Source organism: Grus americana, chromosome Z (genome assembly GCF_028858705.1).
Source record: "Grus americana isolate bGruAme1 chromosome Z, bGruAme1.mat, whole genome shotgun sequence".
Taxonomy (NCBI): domain Eukaryota; kingdom Metazoa; phylum Chordata; class Aves; order Gruiformes; family Gruidae; genus Grus; species Grus americana.
Window position 1 is genome coordinate 26,830,315 of NC_072891.1, and position 19,939 is coordinate 26,850,253.

A 19,939-nucleotide genomic window follows, 5' to 3' on the forward strand; every position below is an offset into this window, starting at 1 on the left:
GTAAGCAAAACTTAAGATGAGATCTAACCTTAACCTAGCACTTCATTAAAATTTCTGGTGAGATAAATGAAAGATCACTCTACTCCTTAAGTGACTTAACATGAAGATTCAATTAAATGCCAAGCTCTCAGTTAATCTAAGATGCAAAATTACCAAGTGCAAACTGTCATTAACATACCCTCAAGGGTAGCTAACTGGGAATTAGAGTGTATCAACAAAGCTGTGATTTTGTGGCAGTGTATTTAATTTTTAAACAGATGTTTTCAAGTATTTTTATTATAAAGACTTAAGAAACTCCTAGTTATGTTTTTACCTTTGCTTTACAGAAAAAAGGTACCTCAGACTTTGATAAGCAGGTACAAGAGCATGATGCCTGCTCCTTTTATTTTTCTAGTAATTCTAGATAATTGGTCAACTGACATGATTTTATGTGGAAAGGAAGATAAAAACATGTGTGTATTTTATGCTAAAAGTATTTTCTCAGAAAGTAATATAGCTAGTCATGCGTGAAGGTATAATTGGGTATTTTAGAAGAAACTAGTTCCCTTTTTGGTTGATTCTGTATAACTTTAATTCTATTTCTTCCATTCACTTAACAAGCCTGATGATCTAGCTTTGGGGCATAGGGTTTAAGGAAGGTTTTGTTGCTAAAGTTGCTTTTGGCATACTGTGAAGGATTGTAGAACAGCATTGTGTTTGTAGCCTGTGTGTTTTACAACTCGGAAATCCATGCTGATATTGAAGAGGAATCATGTCTGTTGTCCAAACCTGTAAAGCAAAAAGAACTTATGACTTGCATTCTTCAGTCCAGGCTAAAGTATCCCGAAGTGTATCTAAAGCTACATCTAAAAAGTAAAGGCAGAATGTAGACCTGTAGCTGTGCTGCAATTGTATGGATGCTGGGCATATTAAAAACATCCAAATTTATTGCAGGTTTCTGTCTTTAACTTTGATCTGATTTTACTTTGTTTGGTCAGATACCTCAGTTATAAGGAAGGTTTATGATGTTTATGTGGAAATATAAATGCATGTGCTGCATACTAAAATGAATTCTTTTTCAGCCCTATCCAGAAACTGGATTAATATGTGGCCATATGTATTTTGTGCTATATCATAGCTGTAGCTGTTGTAGCTCCTCTTCTGGGACCAGGTAGTATACAGTGTGCAGCACTGCTTTTGAACTCTTCTAGGACAGAAGAACGTTATAGAGAAATTTCAAAACACGTTGACCAAACTTGCAGATGCTTGTTGATTCCCAAGTATGTAGTTCTGATGTTGTGTCCCCTGGAAACCTCTCTTGTGAAGTAATATGGGAAGGGATAGAGGCAAGTTTTGGATGAAGACTGGCAGTAAATTAGTTTATTGCATGAAATCTGTTTATTGCTAATTGAGATTTACACTCATTTCTAAAGGCTAAATTTTCCTTTAGCCTCTGCTTAAATAATATTTTTTCCTTTAATGATAGTATTTTAATCACATTAAACTACTTTTAATATTTAAGTAAATTTATTATCTGTTCTGGTGTGATAATTACTCCTCAATATAACAGATGCAACTTAGTATGAATTCTGTTTTGGGGGTGAAAAGACTTTATACAATCGTGTGAGTATTGAGATTTTTTTTTTTGTAGACTGCATGGCTACTAGATGAAGCACAGATTCTTTCAAAGTGAGACCCCTTAGATTAAAAAATTATTCTAGGACTTGGTAATGGCGTTGCAATGAACATCTTGATCTTTTAAACTAAGGAATAATGGGGAAGGAGAGCTGGGCTCTCATTTTTTCAACAGTAGGCTTCTGTTAATAAGTTAATGTTTTAGTTTAGAAACCAAATCTGTGGATAAGACAATGTTTTCTTAACTTACTGATTTAATGTTGGTAAAAGCTTCACTTTTGTGGAAAAAAATTACTGAGTTTGTGCAGACATTTTATTGTGATAGATCTATTATCCAGCTATTAGAAGATAAATGACTGATCTTGTCCAGTTTCCTTGCCTCCAGAAAATTGAAATAAGAAGGGGAATATCATTTGGGCTGTATGATTAGGGCAGGTGGGGTGGCCATTAATTTAAGAGAGAGGAATCTTGGCAGCATAGGCCAACTTGCACTGTATTATCAATCAAACCTCGATGCACTTCTTGTGATGACCCAGCACTCTCAGGTTTTTGCAGCGTTAATTAGAATTCATGACAAAATAGATGCAAGGAAACGTTTTGTACCCTTCATAATTTCATAGAAAATTTATTGTTATTAGAGGAACCATTTGCTTAGTGTGATTTTTTTCATTACCAGCTTGTCAACTAGCATAGATAATCTGGAGAAAATATGAACTCCATAGATTGGGTGTCACTTTTGTTGATGGTTCCTGTAGTTTACCTTGGAGCACAGCTAATGGCTGAAGTTCATAGCAACAGCACAGAAAAACGTGGCAAGCAGTGGAAGACAAATGAACCATGTTTATTGCTTTAATATAAAAAATACATAAATGGAAAGCAGCATTTGAATTTGATGAGCTCATTGCTAGTTTTGTTGGAGTGATTTATATTTTCTCCTTATACAAAAAGCTACTATTGACACAATGAGATGGAAATTAACTGACTGTTTTTTGGAAACCGATATTTTTTGGTTTTATATTCTGATTGGATCATTTTGTTTTAATTCTAAATATTTTTATGGAATGTTGAGCATTTAATAAACAAAGATTATTAGCTGTTCCTCTGATGTTTAGATGTATAGTAGGATCATACTATAGGGGAAACAGTGTCAACTAGAAAATAATCTCTTATTAAGAAAGCATTAGGAAATTTTCTCAGATAAATCCTCTTGTCACCAGTGCATTTTCAATCTGTCTTACATTCTCACTGGTTTTTTTTCTGCTTTCAAATGAAAAACCTAATTTTTGAAAATGCAATAATGGGGAGAGGGGCATGATCTTAAATAATGTCATGATGTATGGCAATTCCTGTATTACCTTGTAAATCTAGGGACTCACCACAGGAATAAAATGCTTGTTCATCTGGTGCACCTCTTGTATTTCATTGTGTATATTCAAATTTTTATTAATATCTTTTAAGTGTTCACAAATGACAACATTCTCATTGTAAACTTCAGTAGGTGACTGATGTGAATTGAAATAAGTAATTATTTAGAATTCCTGTATTTCAGTATGGTGATTTCTTTGTATCAAATTGTTGTGTATTACAGTAACTGAACTTTTAAAAAGCCAACGCTGTTCATAGGATATGTGCTCAGTTTTAAAAGATCTAAACTAGTACTATATGTATTATTTTATGTCAGCTTTCAAATGATATCCTATCCAAATGAAAGATAAATACAGCAAAATATGTGTAGTACTAGTGGCAGTAAAAGGCAAGAGTATGCCCTTCAGAACTACAGTCAGACGGTAGCATCTGTGGTGTCCTTCACCTATGAACCTAAAAGGATATTTTTAAATATTAGGCTGTGACTATTCTTATAGTCATAAATCGATCTGTGTCTCAGTCTCTTTCTCTCTCTCCCCCACCCCCCGCTTCCCTCCCTCCTTCCCTCCCTCCTTTTCTCCCCTTGTATGCCAAACCTGTCAAGAGACCCTATACTGTCTTGTAGTGTGGAGGAGTAGAATATCCATAATAAAGTCTATGGGACAGTCACCTAAAAAAAAAGCCTCTGTGGTCTAAAAGTGTCATCCCTTTATTCTGAAATTTCAGGTCCATCACACTGTCCTCTGCAAACTGGCCTTAACTGTCATTCAAAGTTTTGCATCCTGATAAAATTGCTTTGCTGCACGGGAGTTGTAATGTATAACTCCTCCCACCCTTCCTCTCTTCCATCCTCAGCTTATCTGGCTTAATTGAATACCTACTCACAACTGGTAGTGATTTGTCTGGAGTTAACCACTGTCTTCTGCTGAGCTTTGAACCCACACCTGAGCATCAACTTGCAGCAGTTTTTAATTACAGAATAGCTTACTGTAGCATGTCGTTAAGAAGAAAGTTCACTACAATGTAAAAAAAAAAGCTATTGTTTTTGTGATACAGCAAAAATAGCAAATTATTTTAGATGTAAAGTCTGTTTTATTAAGCTCTATCAAATAATCAAATTTTGCTCCCTCAAATGAGTTGTATACTTGCTGGGACCAGCAGGTACCAGTATGTGGACAGGGCTGGAGACAATAAATGCAACTTCACGTTTATTCTTATTAGTAATTCATAAAATCCCCACAGAGCCTGAAACTTGTTTAGCATAATAGCAAGACTATATTCTGAGCTGTTTTCTTTCAATTGTAATGTTGGGCGCATACTAATAAACCAAATGTCAGCCAAATATGGGGAGAAAAATGTAACATATGAATATCATTGTATTTAATATTTCTCAAAAAGTACCATTTCAATAAAATGCACTTCTATTTAATTGCTTACTTTAAGTCATTGGGGAAATTTTAGAGGTTGAAATGCAGATCCCCAGTGCTCAGATAGAATATGACATTAATTTGCTGCCAGAAGGCTATACTGCATGCATGCTAACTGCATACATATCAGCTGCTTCGTATAAAGTCTCATCATTTTAGTTATTTGACTTAACATGTACTCTGACACAAAACAAATCTTAATTAAAGCAATTAGAAGAGAAAGAACAGTAATTCCAGGCACACAATGACATGTCCTTATAATGCATGGTCAGCTTTTGAGGTTTTCCCATAGTTAAAGTAACCTGCTGCCAGAATTTTAACAGGAACCCCAATATATGTTTCCTTTCTTTATTTTTAAAAGAAAATATGCTATCAGGAGGTTTCAATAAGCCTTGAGATGTTAAAATGTTGAGAATCTATTTAATTTTCTCATGAAAACAAAGCTATTTTTATAATTAGTCAGTATGAGGTCTTTTTATATAAACATTTATTTTTTATGGAGGCAAAAAAGTGTGTGAGGACATAGCAGGGCATAAAAGATCCATTACTGTAATTTTGGAAGTGGTGGGGAAGTGCTGAATAACATGCAGAAATTCTGCTTGTGTTCTTTGAGGAAAAGTATTAATATATTTCTGTACTGTATTGTTGATTTTTGTACCTTTTTTTGCAAAATGTATTCATGAAACTCTAAATATAAAATTTCATATGGCAGTTAATTTGGCCATATTGAGAGAGAAGTTTGGATCCCAGTAGTGTTGGGAATCTTACCCCAGTTCCTCTTTAGTTTGATCACACCAGTGTTGAGAAGAGAATCCCAACAGCCCTTGTCGGGCATATTACTGTATTATACTATTTGTTGTTTCCTGTTATTTCTGACTTAATTGCAAGTTCTCTGATAATTTATTTGGAAACTATAACAAAAAAAATATGCTTACATTGCACTGTGTCTTCAGTAGGAGCTAAGATTTATGTGTGTAATAGAAAGAGCAAATGTTTTCTTCATTCTAATAAACTTACCCCAATTCTATTTTAAATAAGATACCATTTCTGTGGGCTTCAGGTTTTTTGTTGTTGTTGTTTCTTTTCACTGAATAGAAGCAATTTGAAATTGCTGAGAATTGCTAGTATTAATTCTGATTCTCACTTGTGGATGAACTGTAGAAGGATCACTGACCTTCCGGTTTATATTTTGTTTTCTAGCTGGTAGCTGGGAGCGTTGTGATGGCATTTGAGGAAGTGTGTCCAGATAGAATAGATCTAATTCACAAGAACTACCGAAAGCTCTGTAACTTGTTGGTTGACGTGGAAGAGTGGGGTCAAGTTGTTATAATCCACATGTTAACTCGATATGCACGTACACAGTTTGTAAGTCCGTGGAAGGTAAGTTTGTGACTTTTTAAATTACTATTGTGTGCTTGCATTCTGAATTATTTCCATTGTTGGACGTACTTAGTCTTTTAAGATGCATTTTTATGCAGACTTTAATAAAAATAGAAATCAAATGCATAAGTCTTATCTCTCTCAGACTTTACTAAAACAAGACATCCATCCTTCTTCAGAGTATGAGAATTCTTCTTCCAGGCTATGACCAGTTTTGATTTACCCTGGGCACATCCCATGGGCAGTGTAGAGAGTCCTTTTTCTGTGGCTCTTTGCTCTCGGAGACTTTATGTGAGTCGGAGCTAGAAAGGTTTGCCGTTCTGTCCTGAAACTGGGTAGAATCTGCTTTGTTTGTTGATATGAATACCCAGTATCACAGCATGGTGAACATTATGTTACTTGTCTAGGCTCTGTTAATGTGCTGAAGGGGTGTGTGGAGACTTGAATGCGTGTTTTTGAATTGCGCAATGTAAAAATTGTTGTGGTATTTTCATTTATATTATGTAAATGAGTATACTCTTACTTTATAAACAAAACCAAAAAAGTAGGCAGCTCAAGAAATTGATGCTATTAACATTGTTTTCAGTACAGATTTAACTCTGAATAACAGTTTAAATTAAGAGATGAAATACATCTGGAAAGAACTGTATAAAATTGTTCCATAGCTCTGGTTGTTTGTGTTTATTACAGGCTTGGGGGTGTTACTACTGTTAAGTTTTACCATTTAATTTGAAACTAATTAATATTTGAAGATGTACATATTCATTGATATATACACTGTTTTACAGCAGTAGTTGGAGATGGACTTTGTACAGTTGCATAAAAGGATGCTTGGAGTACCTACTTGTAATGATTATAAGGTGATCCCAGAACTTCAAAGAAAGTTCCGTAGTTTTATTTATTTATTTCTCTGTATTTCTTTAGACTGAAGTAGTTATGCTATAGTTCAGCTAATGTGTTGTAACACTTCTGTTCAGGCATTGTTATTTCAGTGAAGCATATTAACAATTTTTTAAGGGGGGTTTTTTTTTCAGCATTGAAATACAGAATGACACCAGCTATCACTACACTGTTTGCCTGGGAATCAGACTAAAATGCAGTGGCGTTCTATGTTAATATATGTGTAATTTATTATGTGAAAATAATTATAAGGAGATATATTGGGACAAATAGCTAATTTCAGCCTGAGTTAGTTTACAGTTATATTCACTTCTTCTTAAATAAACAGGGGTTATAATAATGAGAAAACTAGAAACACCGCAAAAATGTCTGAAGTAGAATCATCTTTTTGCACCAACAGTTGGGTTCTGGAACTCTTTTTTTCATTTCAGATGAAAATTAAATTGTTTGTAAGAACACATCTTTCCAGAAAATTACTTAAAATAAGGAGAATATTTTTAGATAATGAGATAATTAAGTAATATGTTTTCCTAATGTCCTTGAGGCAGAGTGTTTATTAAATATTGCTTATTGAAAGAAACTAACTTGCATTCTTCTCTCTGACCTTTAGAAAGAATCAAAATTGATAATTTGTTTTGCCTAAAGCTACAGTTTCACAGTTGGTTTAAGCCAGTTTTAGTCTGTGATCGGACAAAGGAAGAGCAGAAGAGAGGATCACCTCCTGTCTTGGATTGAGAGGTTGAAGGTCTTGATAGGATTTGTTTTCTTTAAGATTCTAATGTACTTTTTTCACTGAATGAAATGATGGATGACAGTTGTTGCTGTGACTTCTGCTCTAAGAATGTAAAAGGTTTGTGTAACAATACTGCCTGTGTCAACCTAAAATTGGTCACGAGTGGTATAGTATTAATAATACTTTGTTTCCGCTTTCATGAACTTCAGTGCAAAATTTAGTTTGTCTACCTACTCAGCAATTAAATTAGCAGAATTTTTTTCTGGGGCTAGTTGAAATGCATGCCTTTGTCAATAGGTTCTTAAATGAACTCATCATACAACAGGGCATCTTGTGCAGTAGAAGAGATTTTTAATTTAGTTTATTTGCATCATTATGGATCAGTATTTAGGCTGTTTATATGTAAATGTATGATTTGAGGAACAATTAAGTGTTGACAAAGTAGATTGCAGTCATATCAATTGCAGTGCATTTTCCATAATTTTTCTAACTGACATCTTTGATGATAAATAGTGGATGCCAAGTCAAAGCCGATTATACAGTGCACTAGGAATTCATGGCGCTGTCAGGGAGAAGACCGATTGACTTTAAATTTACATATTAATGAGAAGATTTGTTAAGAGGGTGCTTGACTATAGAAAATAACAGCATATTTATAGGGCACGACACTTTATAAATAAAGCTGATGCAGGAAAATGGAAATTAAACCTATCAGATTAATAAATTCAAGACTGCTAAAATGCATATTTGCATTTTTATTCACTAAAATTTACCTTACTTTTTGAGAAACGTATGCTGCTTTTGTTCAAGTTGAGCTCATTGCCAACAAGTAATGGTGTAACATTTTGAACTGATTTCTTGTACATTTAGAAACTTAAAGAAAAATTTTGAATACTTACCAGTTACGGAGAAAAATCCTTTTTTGATCAATATGCTTAAAACTGTCACAAAACTTTAATCAAATTACCCATTAACACAGAATACTTAGTTTTATATTGTTTTTAGCTTCTCTGAAGGGTAGAATTTTTAACTGTCATCATGAACTCTGTGAGGAAGAATGTCCTTCGTTTATCCTACTTGTCTTCCTATACTTAGAGGGTGTTTTTGAAGTAGTTACGTGTGAACAGTTTCAGAATAACCTTTTATCCATATGTATTTTGTTCAGCTTTAACATATACTAACTGGAATGAGAGCAAGACACTCATATTCTGGACTGAAAATACCTGCTCAGAAATAACTGGGAAGAACAATTTCAGCAGTTTTCTGGGAAGCAACATATTTGATGGCAGATAACTCTGTAATACGTCCCAGCTTAAATGTTTGCCCTGCTCTTGTCACGGGAGTTGTTGGGACTGCTGAGCTGTTTGTGAACAGCTCCTGAACCATTACAGCTTGCAGCCTAATACATGTAGATGTTTAAAATAAGGTTGCTTTTGGTTTCCATGAATGCATTGAATTGCAGTCTAGCATTTCAGTAACTGATTTTCAAGCTGTTCAGCCAACCCTGTTTCTACAAGGAGATGAGGAACACAGGAGGTAGTTACTGCTTCAGCTGTCCTGGTATATAGATCCACCACCAAATGTGTATGTTGTCTGGGAGGGTGTCTTCTGAAAACAGCTGACTTGGTCAGAAGTTTTGACAGTCATTGTAGAGAGCAAAATGGAGCTGGGAGGTGTAGTCTTGCGAATAACCAGTGACTCTTGTGACTGCTCAGCTTTGTTTCAAACAATTGCAGATTACAGAAATAAACTTTTCTTGGTGTTCAGTTAAGATTGGAAAAAAAATGGTGAATTCAGACTGATCATGGGCTTCAGTAATAACAAAGTTATTTATAAACAAGTACTTAAGCATATCTCAAGCTTAGATTTTTAGAATTAATTATTGAAGTATTGCTCAATTTAAAGTGCTCAGAATTTGACATAACTGATGGGGAGGGCCAGAAATTAAGCTTGAAGAAAATGATCTGAAGAATAAGGACTTTTAGGACAAAAATAGCAAGTCTTTAAATGTATATCCTTAAACCCATGAATCCTGGAAAGCTGCCTGGCTCTTGAGGAATTACAGGAAGAAACACATTGAAAATACTTCTTTTGATTGCTAGCTCTGACAAAATATTGAAGTCCTTTCTGCCCTCAGTTGTTCTGTGATCTCTAGTCTTTTGTTAAATGCTTTAAAATGTTTCCTGCTCTTGTAGTGTTTTCTTAGTATCTTATAGTTGTGAATTCTTAGTATATTCCGTAAGGTCACGGTTATTTGTGATGGAATCCAGTGTCTGATGGCTCAACAGTGTCTAGTACTTCTCTAAATGTTTAGGTTTTGTTCCCCATGTTGGGGTGCACATTGAGTGAACTATAATTGTAAATGATAAAGCTTCAAGCACAGCATGCAGTGAATACCATATCCTTAATTTCTGTAGAGCTTGTTAACTCTTCTGAATCAGTTCCGCTGGTTTATTGCAAGACAGTGTAATAAAACTTCTGAAGCCATACTGAGAGGCTGAGAACAGAAGGAAAACATATATTCAGGTTGATAACCTCCTGTGAGCTAGGTGAATTGTCTAGATAAAGTGATAAAAATGAAACAAGCTAAAGTACTTCAAAAATATTCTGTATGTAAATCATTCATTTGATAATGAATCAGCCTGAATACACCTTGCCCTTCATCTGTTCTCAGCTTCTCAGTAGAGAATTTAGAAGTTTTATTATGATCTCTTGCAATAAGAAGATTGCAGGAGACACAGATAGTTGAACACATTTAAGAAACATTGAGAATAGCATTCAATCTTTTAGGATAAAATTAACCAAGATATGTTATATATTAGTACATTGTAGACCTTACCGAAGTCTCATTCTAGATATTTGTGCTGTGTGGTTCTACCAGATGATAGTTTTGCTGATTTTTTTTTTTTACTATTATTATTTCTAAATTTTTTTCTCCTGCCCTAAAAGATTATGAGGCCAGAAAATTTTCTGCCCTGGAGATCAAAAGCAGTGATCTCGTTTTCAGCTTCCATTAACCTGTTCTCTTCAGATGCAAGTGTGAACTTACATAGATCAGTAGATTTACTTGAGCTTGATTTGGCTGGTAAGATCAAAAGATTAAATTTAGGAGAACTAGTGTACAGTGAAGTTATGCTACTTATTTCTTCCATTCTTAGTGTACCTGTCAGAATCCTCAGTCTGAATTGGAGGATTCTGGATTCAGTTACTGTTTCCCTTTTTGTGAGAGTGCAGTACTCTCTGACCAGGTTGTTCTAGATATACATGAGGAGGTGTTAATGTTTAATATCAAATTCACTTATTTGAAGATATTTGTGAAGCATTTGGGGCATAAAATGGACTGGCTAGCTATTTATTGTAATACTAGTTTTATTTTTCCCTACCAGGTGTATTACTTAATGAGAATAACTTAGAGCATAGATTTATAACAAAAAATACCCTCGGGTTGATTGTGGAAAGTTGATTACTTGAAATTTTGAACAAAACTTTCTGGTCATTATACATATAATCTGAGACTATTTTCATGATCACTGTATAACAGTCTCTTCTGTCACTGAAAGGGAGCATTATTGTCTTTCTACCTTCCCTCCATCTTCTCCTTGCCTTCCCTTATGTTAGGGGTAGTGTTTCTAAGGCAATTTGGATAAAAGAATTGGTCTAGCAGAAGAATAACTGAAAGGACAGGGAGGGTTAAATTTCAGCCACATGAATTTCCTGATTTGGTTTGCTTTGTGGCTGCCAAGCACTTACTGCTGGCAAAAGAGAAGTACAGTCTGTAGATAAAAATGTCATTTATCTTTGCAGCAAAGTATTGCAGTGGTTTCCGTTAGTCCCATGACAGACTTGCAGTGGAATAGCAGCAGTGGATAGAATCTGTGTAGGCAATTTCTCTAGGAAATCTGTATCAACTCAAATTAAGAAAGCAGCCTCTACTTCTCCCATAAATTTGACCAGTAGAGTTTCTATGTACTCCATCCAATGCTATAGTCTTACCTTCTTGACTCAGGATGAGGGGCTTTTTATTATTTATATATAGAATAAGAGGAGTTCTAGCCATCTGTTACAAACAAGGTGTTAAAATTGTTTTTATCTCTGTCTAGATTATTGACTTAGAGATGAAAATGAACTGGAGGGAAACACTGAAATATTTTTATAGAAATCTAAATATTGACTGTCTTAACTGCTAATAATTTTTAATTTAAATATCAGATGTATCAGAATTCCATCAACCCATGAGTTACCGAAGTTTCTATCTTTAATTTTGGCCATTTAAATGATATTTAATTATAGAAAATTGTGTAAGGAATATGAAATGAATGCTGTCTTAGAATACTTTGGGGCCTTCCTGGATGCCAAAGTATTTATAAATTCATAAATCCATCTTAGGAATACCTATGTGAGGTCAGATCTCTGCTCTGAGGAAGCTTTAGTTTCTTCAATCCCAACCTGTACGCTTCTCTTTATAATATCAGGTAGAATTCTTGATCGGTTAAGGCATATCTCTAAAGGACCATGGGGAAGAGTAAATACATAAAAAAATCACATTATTTTGGATCATCCATCTCTTTGACAGTGTATCCATAAGTTTGTTCCAGTTTATGGTTGGAAAAATGCCAGACAAGAAGACTGGGAGCAACTTAGGCCTGAATGGTGGCAACACGTGTTTTTCCATTATGGCTTTTACCATCAGAATAAATATACCACCAGTTGGTGGTGTAAGAATATCACTGAAGCGAATCAACAGATGTTTTAAGATGCTTTCAGCTCCTTTGCCTGCTTACGCATTAGGATGAAGGAAAAAAATCCTGTAGTACAGGATTTAACATCTATTGATGATGTTTAGATAAGTAGGGCAGACATTCCAGTGAGGATAGCAGACTTTCATCTTTCCGATTGCCAATCTAAGTACAGGTACAGTTAGCATTCTTCTAAGATTTCTGGTCATTTTGTGCCTTGAAAATTTGAGGCTCCTAACTAAAATCTAAAGCTAGGGTTGTACTACAAATATGGTTTAAATGTTGGATAAACATTTTAGTAACTGTAAAGAATCCTAAAGCGACATAAACAAAAATTAAGTAATAAAGATGAGTGTGTTTGCAGGTATGGGAAATGGGGAAGATCCCTGTGTTCTCTTTGACTTTACTTTTAGAATCATCTACATTTTTTCCAGAGAAAGGAATTGAGTTGTTTTAAGGGGTAAGTATACATGATTTGGTGTAACTAAAAGGTATATTAGGAACACTAGAAAAGGCAGGACACTGTGAACTATTCCAGGTTTGTACAGGCTGAAGATCTGTGAGGTCCCTGTTCCTCCATACCTTGTTTATAATTCTCTTGGTTACAGCCCCAAAGTAACAATTACCTGTTTTTCTTCATGGTTCACTTATTCTTCCATAGGGTTGTACAATACTTTTTCTCTGTTGGTTAGTAAGTGCTTCCTATCTTGATGGGATGGCTTATATTGCCTCTTCAGATACTTAAACTGAGATTAAATTTAAACTGAGATTAAACTTTAAACATCATAAAAAGCCTAAAAGCTGCTCAAACATTTAACCAAACTTCTGAATACAAGTTCCAAATTCTACTTGAATTTTCGGACTTGAGGGGGAAAAAAAGAGGAACTTTTAGGCAGAAGCAGATGGTATATTTTCCCTTTAATTTATGCCTTCACCTTTGCTCCTTCTCCATTTTATTTTTGCAATGTTTATTTTATCTCTTCTTGTTCTTCCTTGTATTTTATGTTCTTCCTCTCTTCTGACGCTCTAAACATTTTTTCTGTTCTTTGCTTTACAAATCTGTCTGTCTTAATCCTCTCATTATCATACCTGCTCCACACACTATTGAAATAAGGGTGTTTTTGTGGTATGAGAAAGCTATTTTATGCCTCACTTCCATTTTGAGGAGAATGGAACTCTTTTGAATAAATGAAAGTGATCTAAAAAATCATAATTGATTGTTTCAATTCTAGCTGCAAGTATTGTGAGACTTTGTTACAACAATAATTGGTAATTTGGGGTTGTTGCAGAAGGGTGTTAATTACTGCAGAATATTTAACTCTTAGCCCCTATTTTTGGACAGCAGTCCTAGACATAGTTGCTACTACTTATAGAAATGAGAATGAGCTTTTGAACACTTCCTGAGTTTTCACATTAGTTTGGTATGAAGTTACTTAGCACAGATGTTCCTGTAATTGTGATATATTGGGAAAAATTTAATGTTCAGTGGTCCTCAAACCCATACTTCCACCTGTGTGATGCTTGTGTCTCAGGGTGGTAGTATAAAACTTTTATGAGTACAGACTTTATGAAGAACATTCTGGGATTTTTTTTTTTTTTTTTTTTTAGTTTTTCGCTAAGTCTTTTAGTTCATTACATTTTTGAGTTTATATTCAAAGCTATGTTATTGGTTAAGTGAGTTTTTAATCCAAGCCACTGTAAGGCTGGATTGAAGAGTTTTTGAAGAGTCTTTGATGTCACAAATGAGTTTACATACTTATATGGGAATTTTTTTTTAATTTTTTTTTTTTTATAATGAAATAAGCACGTACATCTGCACTGGGATTATAGAGAGTATTGTATAAATTAGAATATGCAGGGATATAGTCTTAGAATATGTATATGAGAGGAAAAGAAAATGTTTTAATGAGTATGAAACACGCAACTCCAGAGGCTATTGATACCACAAGGTAAGCTGATTTGGAAGACAAATCCTTTTACAGAATAATGTCTCAAAGTTGCCCTAGGATAGCTGTTTACAGGGATGTTAAAACATCACAGTCAGTAAACTGCTAAGAGTACTGAGAAGATACTGGAGGATTTTGTGCAATGGCTTTCTTGTTTGTTGGAACTGAACTGAGACTAAAGCTAGTGTTTTAAAGCCAAAGAATAGATACTGTTGATAATCTCACCTAATTTGAATCTTATTTCTTGCAGCTTTGAACTATTGTCACATGCTGGTGCAGTCCTTTCTTACTGGTAATGCGTAATTGTCATGACATCACGTAGGTTTGGATGATACTAAACTCCAAATGATTTAAGTCATGGAACTGTGCAACTGATCTTTAGACCATGAGACCATTGCCACAATCTTGAGCCCTTATGAAATACTACTGTAGAAGTTGTACTCCTCCCTTCCCTCAACTGTTGAACCTCTTTGAAACAACCTGGTGATAAAAGAAAATTCAAAGCCTTTTTAGCGGAGAGATTAATTGAGCTCAAAACCTCAGAACTTCTGTGTCCTCATGAGATGAAATCTATGGGAAAACAATTACTCCTGAGTGCGATACATCTTGTGTGACAATGCCCTGGTTTTGGTCAATACCCTGAAAACAGGAAAGAGTTCCTACTTGTATGAGCACAGTGAAGGCAGAAAGGAAGGGGGAGTTTTCTTCTTTGAAAAATTCTTATCCCATTCTTTTCCTGCATTTTTAGATCATGGATTCTCAACCTGCCTCTTTCTTGTGTCTCTTGGCTTTTTATATTAATAGATGGTTGAGATTGTATTGGCCATTGACTTATAGAAAGTTTTGTAAGACATTTCAACGACACTTATATTGTATACCCATTTTCAGGTTGTATCATTTCCTGGCAGACGTTTGCATTTGAAATACAGATTGGTTTTGAACATCATGTAGCTGTTAGCTCAATATGAAGGTTATAGAGTGAGGGTAAGAATCAGAAAATAAAATTCACAGTGTGACCCAAATATTTCTTCAGTTTGTCATAACTACCATTTCCAGTAATACCACTTCAATTTCTATTAGCTGAAAGCATGTTTATCTCTTTAGAGAAATAAACTTTAAAAACCCACAGATATAATTCTGTGCAAGGAACCATGAAACCTCATTTGACCAGAACATGATAGCTTTTATCTAAAACTTAAAACTAAAGTACCAGTTTCTATTGTAATTTATTTGAATTACATAATATCTTTTATGTAACTGTATTAATATATTACATTTTCAGTATAATTCCAACAGACGAATTTGAATAGAGTTGTAATCTGAGAAATGATCCTCAGAAGAGGGCACTGTAGGAGTCCAAGTCTGTTTCAGTGGCTTTACATCTGCATAGTTCTACAAATCCAACCAAAACATCAGGTTTTCTTTCCAACCTCTCTGTACCAATGGTAATGAATAGACTGTGGTTATAACTGAAGTAAAAATTATAATATTCAAACGTAACAGAGTAATATCATGATGATCTTGCGATCTTTATTGGTTCTTCATTAGATTGTGGTTCACTTAACTGAAAATATGTACTTTTTGATTTGTGTAGGAATGACACATCTGGTCCCTGGTGGAGTGATAGAATGCGATGTTTGTTAGTGTGATAGTTTTGTATGAATACTTTATTGTATTGGGTCTGGCTGAGATGGAGTTAATTCTCCCCGCAGCAGCCCTCATGGCTCTATCAGACACAGGGGAAGCTTCTGGCAGCTTCTCACAGAAGCCACCCCTGTAGTCCCCCCGCTACCAAAACCTTGCCATGCAAACCCAACACATTTATATAAATAATGTGGGCTATATATTATTATTTATATATCACACTACCTAATCAATGTATTCTGTAGTTGCTGACTTTTGGATTGAAAGTGTTCAGTCTATTTTGACTTAATTTAGAAGGGAGTAATGGACATATGCTTTCAGGTCCTATCACTGCACATTTCTTCAAGAAGCCTCTTTATAAATTCTTTCCTGCTATAGGTCATAACCCAGACCTCTACTTCATTACCAGAATCTTTTCATGTTCTGTGTATGGTAGAAGGAAGAAATCAAGTTTCTAAAATTCTTATTAATTTTTAAGTTACTTTATTCCTGAAAGCTGTAAATTCATTGTGTCTGATACTACACAGAAAATGCTATTCTGGTGTGGTGACAGCAAAGTGCACCTCCTGCTTTTTGTCCATTCAGGAATGGCTACAGTTTTAACCATTACTGTAACACACATGCTGATACTGTGATCACATTTGTTTCACCCCTGTCTTGTACTCCACAGACCATTCATTTCCAATGACTGCACACAAGAGCATCAGCAGGAGTTTGTTATGTGCTGGTAACTTGTTTTCCTTCAGTGTAACAGTAAAAGATTCAATAGTTATTTTTAAATAGGAAAAGAGTTTGATGACTTGCCTCATTAATTTTGTATTGCAGAAGGAGAAGTATCTGAAGCTTTTAACCTTTAAAGACACTGGGATATGTTTCATTCATCTGAGGATCTAGTGTTCTAAATGCCACAAGATGCCCTGCCTAGTCTTCAGTTGTTATGGATCTCCTGTAAGCTCCATACCTTCAGGATCTGCCAGGCTCGTTCAGATATTTCTCATACTTGAGGGAGTATAAAATGGCACTAGATACTTATGCAGAGGCACTTGAAATGCTACCCTACTTTTACATGCCCATCAGAGCATCTCATCAGATCTTTACAAGGTCCCATTCATTCATAATAGCACAAGTCTATCACACAACTGGTTATAATGGCAGCTTACCTAAGAAAGTGTGAGTATACTTTGATAGCTGATTAGTACTTGAAAGGAAGCCATGATTTATGGAGTGGATGATCTCATCCCTTTTTCCTTTGACTCTTCAAATCCCTTTGGCTTAATAAGACAAAAGTTATGACTTTGATTCAGTTAGTACCTGATCTCTGTGGCAAACTTAGCTTTGGACCTTCTAAGGCCTTTCTCCAGCCAGGCTGCAGATCATGTTAGTTACACTTTCATTTCTCAAATATTTTTACCATGTGAGATTGTGCCTTTTTTTAGACCACTAGCAATTTTCATGTCAAGCTTTACCTATACTGACATACCTGTATCTTATTCAAGGACTTGTGGAGAGGATAGATACTTCTGCCAGCATGTGGTTGTTAACAAGTGTGATTGGTTGAGGTCTGCTCATTTGTCAGAAGCTTGTGACAACTCATGTCCTTGGTTTTTTGAGCAATCTTGAGGATAATTTTTGGTTTGCTCTGATAGACCAAAGATAGGTGTGTTTTAATGTTCTGAAACCCATCTGTGAAGCACGTGGAAGGATTTAAGTAGGCATCTTCACACACAACATCAAAATTTCAGATTTATCTCGGATACATGATTAATTCTTTAAGTAAGAAACTGTTCTATACATTTTCTACTATTTCTCTTTTCCAAGGATACTGTTCATGATACAGTAAGTGGACTGCTGATCTTGGTTGGCTAAGGTGGTTTAGTTATTGCAGTCAGATTCACCAGCTAGTGAATAGTCCCAAAACTCTTCTCACCTTCAAAATGTAGCTTATCCAAAACTCTTTTGAGAGCAGTTTTTAAAAATATTAGAAAGGGCTCTGGAAGATAGCTAAAAATCTTATCTGCCAAAGATTCGGCTGCAGGAATCAAAAAAGCTGTGAGTGCATTTCCTTATGAATCTGAGGAGACAAACTGAAGTCTATAGCTTTGCAATCAGTTTTATCTCACCTAGGACTACAAATATTTTAATCACTTTTGACTAGAAGATGGAATTAAGGCTGGTAAAGAGAGCAAATAGTATGTGTTCATGCTTCAGGTTCAGTGAAGTTTTACTTTAATTCTGAGTTTGTGGATGTGTGTGCATTCATATAATGTGCTTTACCCTAAATGGAAGGCACATTCTCAACTTTAATGCCATATTAAATGTAATTTCAAGCAAGACCTCAGTTAAATGTTAGCTCATTTACTTAGTGACTTTAAAAACAGGCTAATGGAACTTGTTATCTGGCAGTTTCTTCATTTAAGCTGTTAATACTTTATGAAGATGTCCCTAAACTGTATGCCTGGAATAAAGTAAAAAAGAGTTATGCATGTTCTTTCGCACTAAAATACTCACTTCTCTACTGGATTGAATAAATCACAGAAGATGGGGGATACACAGAGTCCATTTGCAATTCCTAGCCTGGAATGTCAGTGGTCTCTCTCAGTTTTTAATCACTTAATTCTCCCAGGGTTCTGAACTTTTTAGTGATTTTGCAATTTAGAAAACCTATTAACCGCACAATTAAATCATGCACTACTACAAACTGTTAAGTGTACTTAATACAGTTTAACTAAAGACTGCCACTGAAAGGGAATGCTTCTGTTCTGTCCTTCTCCCTTTACTACCTTCTGCTTCTGAAAATTCAACAGTTCTAGTGATTCTGTGACCACAAAGTGAGCCAGATCATTTTACTGATCCTGGTGAAAATAAAAAATACTTTTAAACAAACAAACAAAATAACAACAAATTTTAATGGCATGATTAGTCTTAAATCAACTGTGAATCTGCATCTAAAGTGACTGAAAGGGCAAGAGAAAGCATGGGAAATTCTTAATCTACTCCCTGAACTCTCATGCTGCCTCTCCCCTGTCAAAAAGGATTAGAATATTGGGGTTTTTTTCTGATAGAGCTGCTAATATGTACTATTTATCATCAGTTTGAGCTCTAAGTAGAAATCTGGGAAAGTAAAATTTGAGTGCCACCACTATCTGGCATTTCTTCAAGAACACATGAAGAAGCATCTCACACAGCTTAGTGTAGATGCAATATAGATACTAAGGATTGGAGAATAAATGTGCAGGAAATTATCTGTGGAAGCTGGCAGTTGTAGATTCAACACTGTTAAAACAGGAAGACTAATCTCCCAAAGGCAAGAGTCTTATTTCCAGTCTGGCGCTGGCAATAAAAATATTAGAGTGTTAGCTCCATTGTACCCCGTTCATACTTTCTTTCCTGTTTGGAGTCCAAGATGTAGACATAGTATAAGGGACATGCTGTTCATATGTTAATAACAAAAGGTGGGCTAAGGAGAATCTCCATCCTTTATTGGGTGCAGGGGAAACATAGTGACAAAGCATGAGGAAAAGGCTGAGGTACTTAATACCTTTTTTGCCTCAGTCTTTAGTATAAGACCAGTTGTTCTCCATGTACCCCACCCCCTGAGCTGGAAGACAGGGATGGGGAGCAGAATGAAGCCCCCATAATCCATAAATGGTTAGTGACCTGCTATGGCACTTAGACACACACAAGTCTATGGGGCCAGATGGGATCCATCCATCCACTGAGAGAGCTGGCAGAAGTGCTCGCCCAACCACTTTCCATCATTTATCAACAGTCCTGGCTAACTGGGGAGGTCCCAGCTGACAGGAGGTTAGCCAACGTGACACCCATCTACAAGAAGGGCTAGAAGGAGGATCTGGGGAACTACAGGTCTGTCGGTCTGACCTCAGTGCCAGGGAAGGTTATGGAGCAGATCATCTTGAGTGCCATCATGCAGCATGTACAGGACAACCAGGCGATCGGGCCCAGTAAGCATGGGTTTATGAAAGGCAGGTCCTGCTTGACCAACCCGATCTCCTTCTATGACAAGGTGACCTACTTAGTGGATGAGGGAAAGGCTGTGGATGTTGTCTACCTGGACTTTACTAAAGCATTTGGCACCATTTCCCACAGCATTCTCCTGGAGAAACTGGCTGATCAAGGCTTGGGCAGGCATACTTGTTGCTGGGTGAAAAACTGGCTGGATGGCCGGGCCCAGAG

The 19,939-nt window shown here is 35.6% G+C and overlaps 1 protein-coding gene across 3 annotated transcripts in view; it reads left to right on the forward strand.

Annotated features, from left to right (window-relative positions):
* Positions 1–19,939, forward strand: part of AP3B1 (adaptor related protein complex 3 subunit beta 1) — a 173,287-nt gene that overhangs the window by 41,960 nt on the left and 111,388 nt on the right. For all 3 annotated transcript variants that reach the window (XM_054811067.1, XM_054811068.1, XM_054811066.1), the window contains exon 7: positions 5,607–5,786. In XM_054811067.1, coding sequence (XP_054667042.1) covers positions 5,607–5,786 — 180 coding nt within the window. The remainder of the gene's footprint in view (positions 1–5,606; positions 5,787–19,939) is intronic.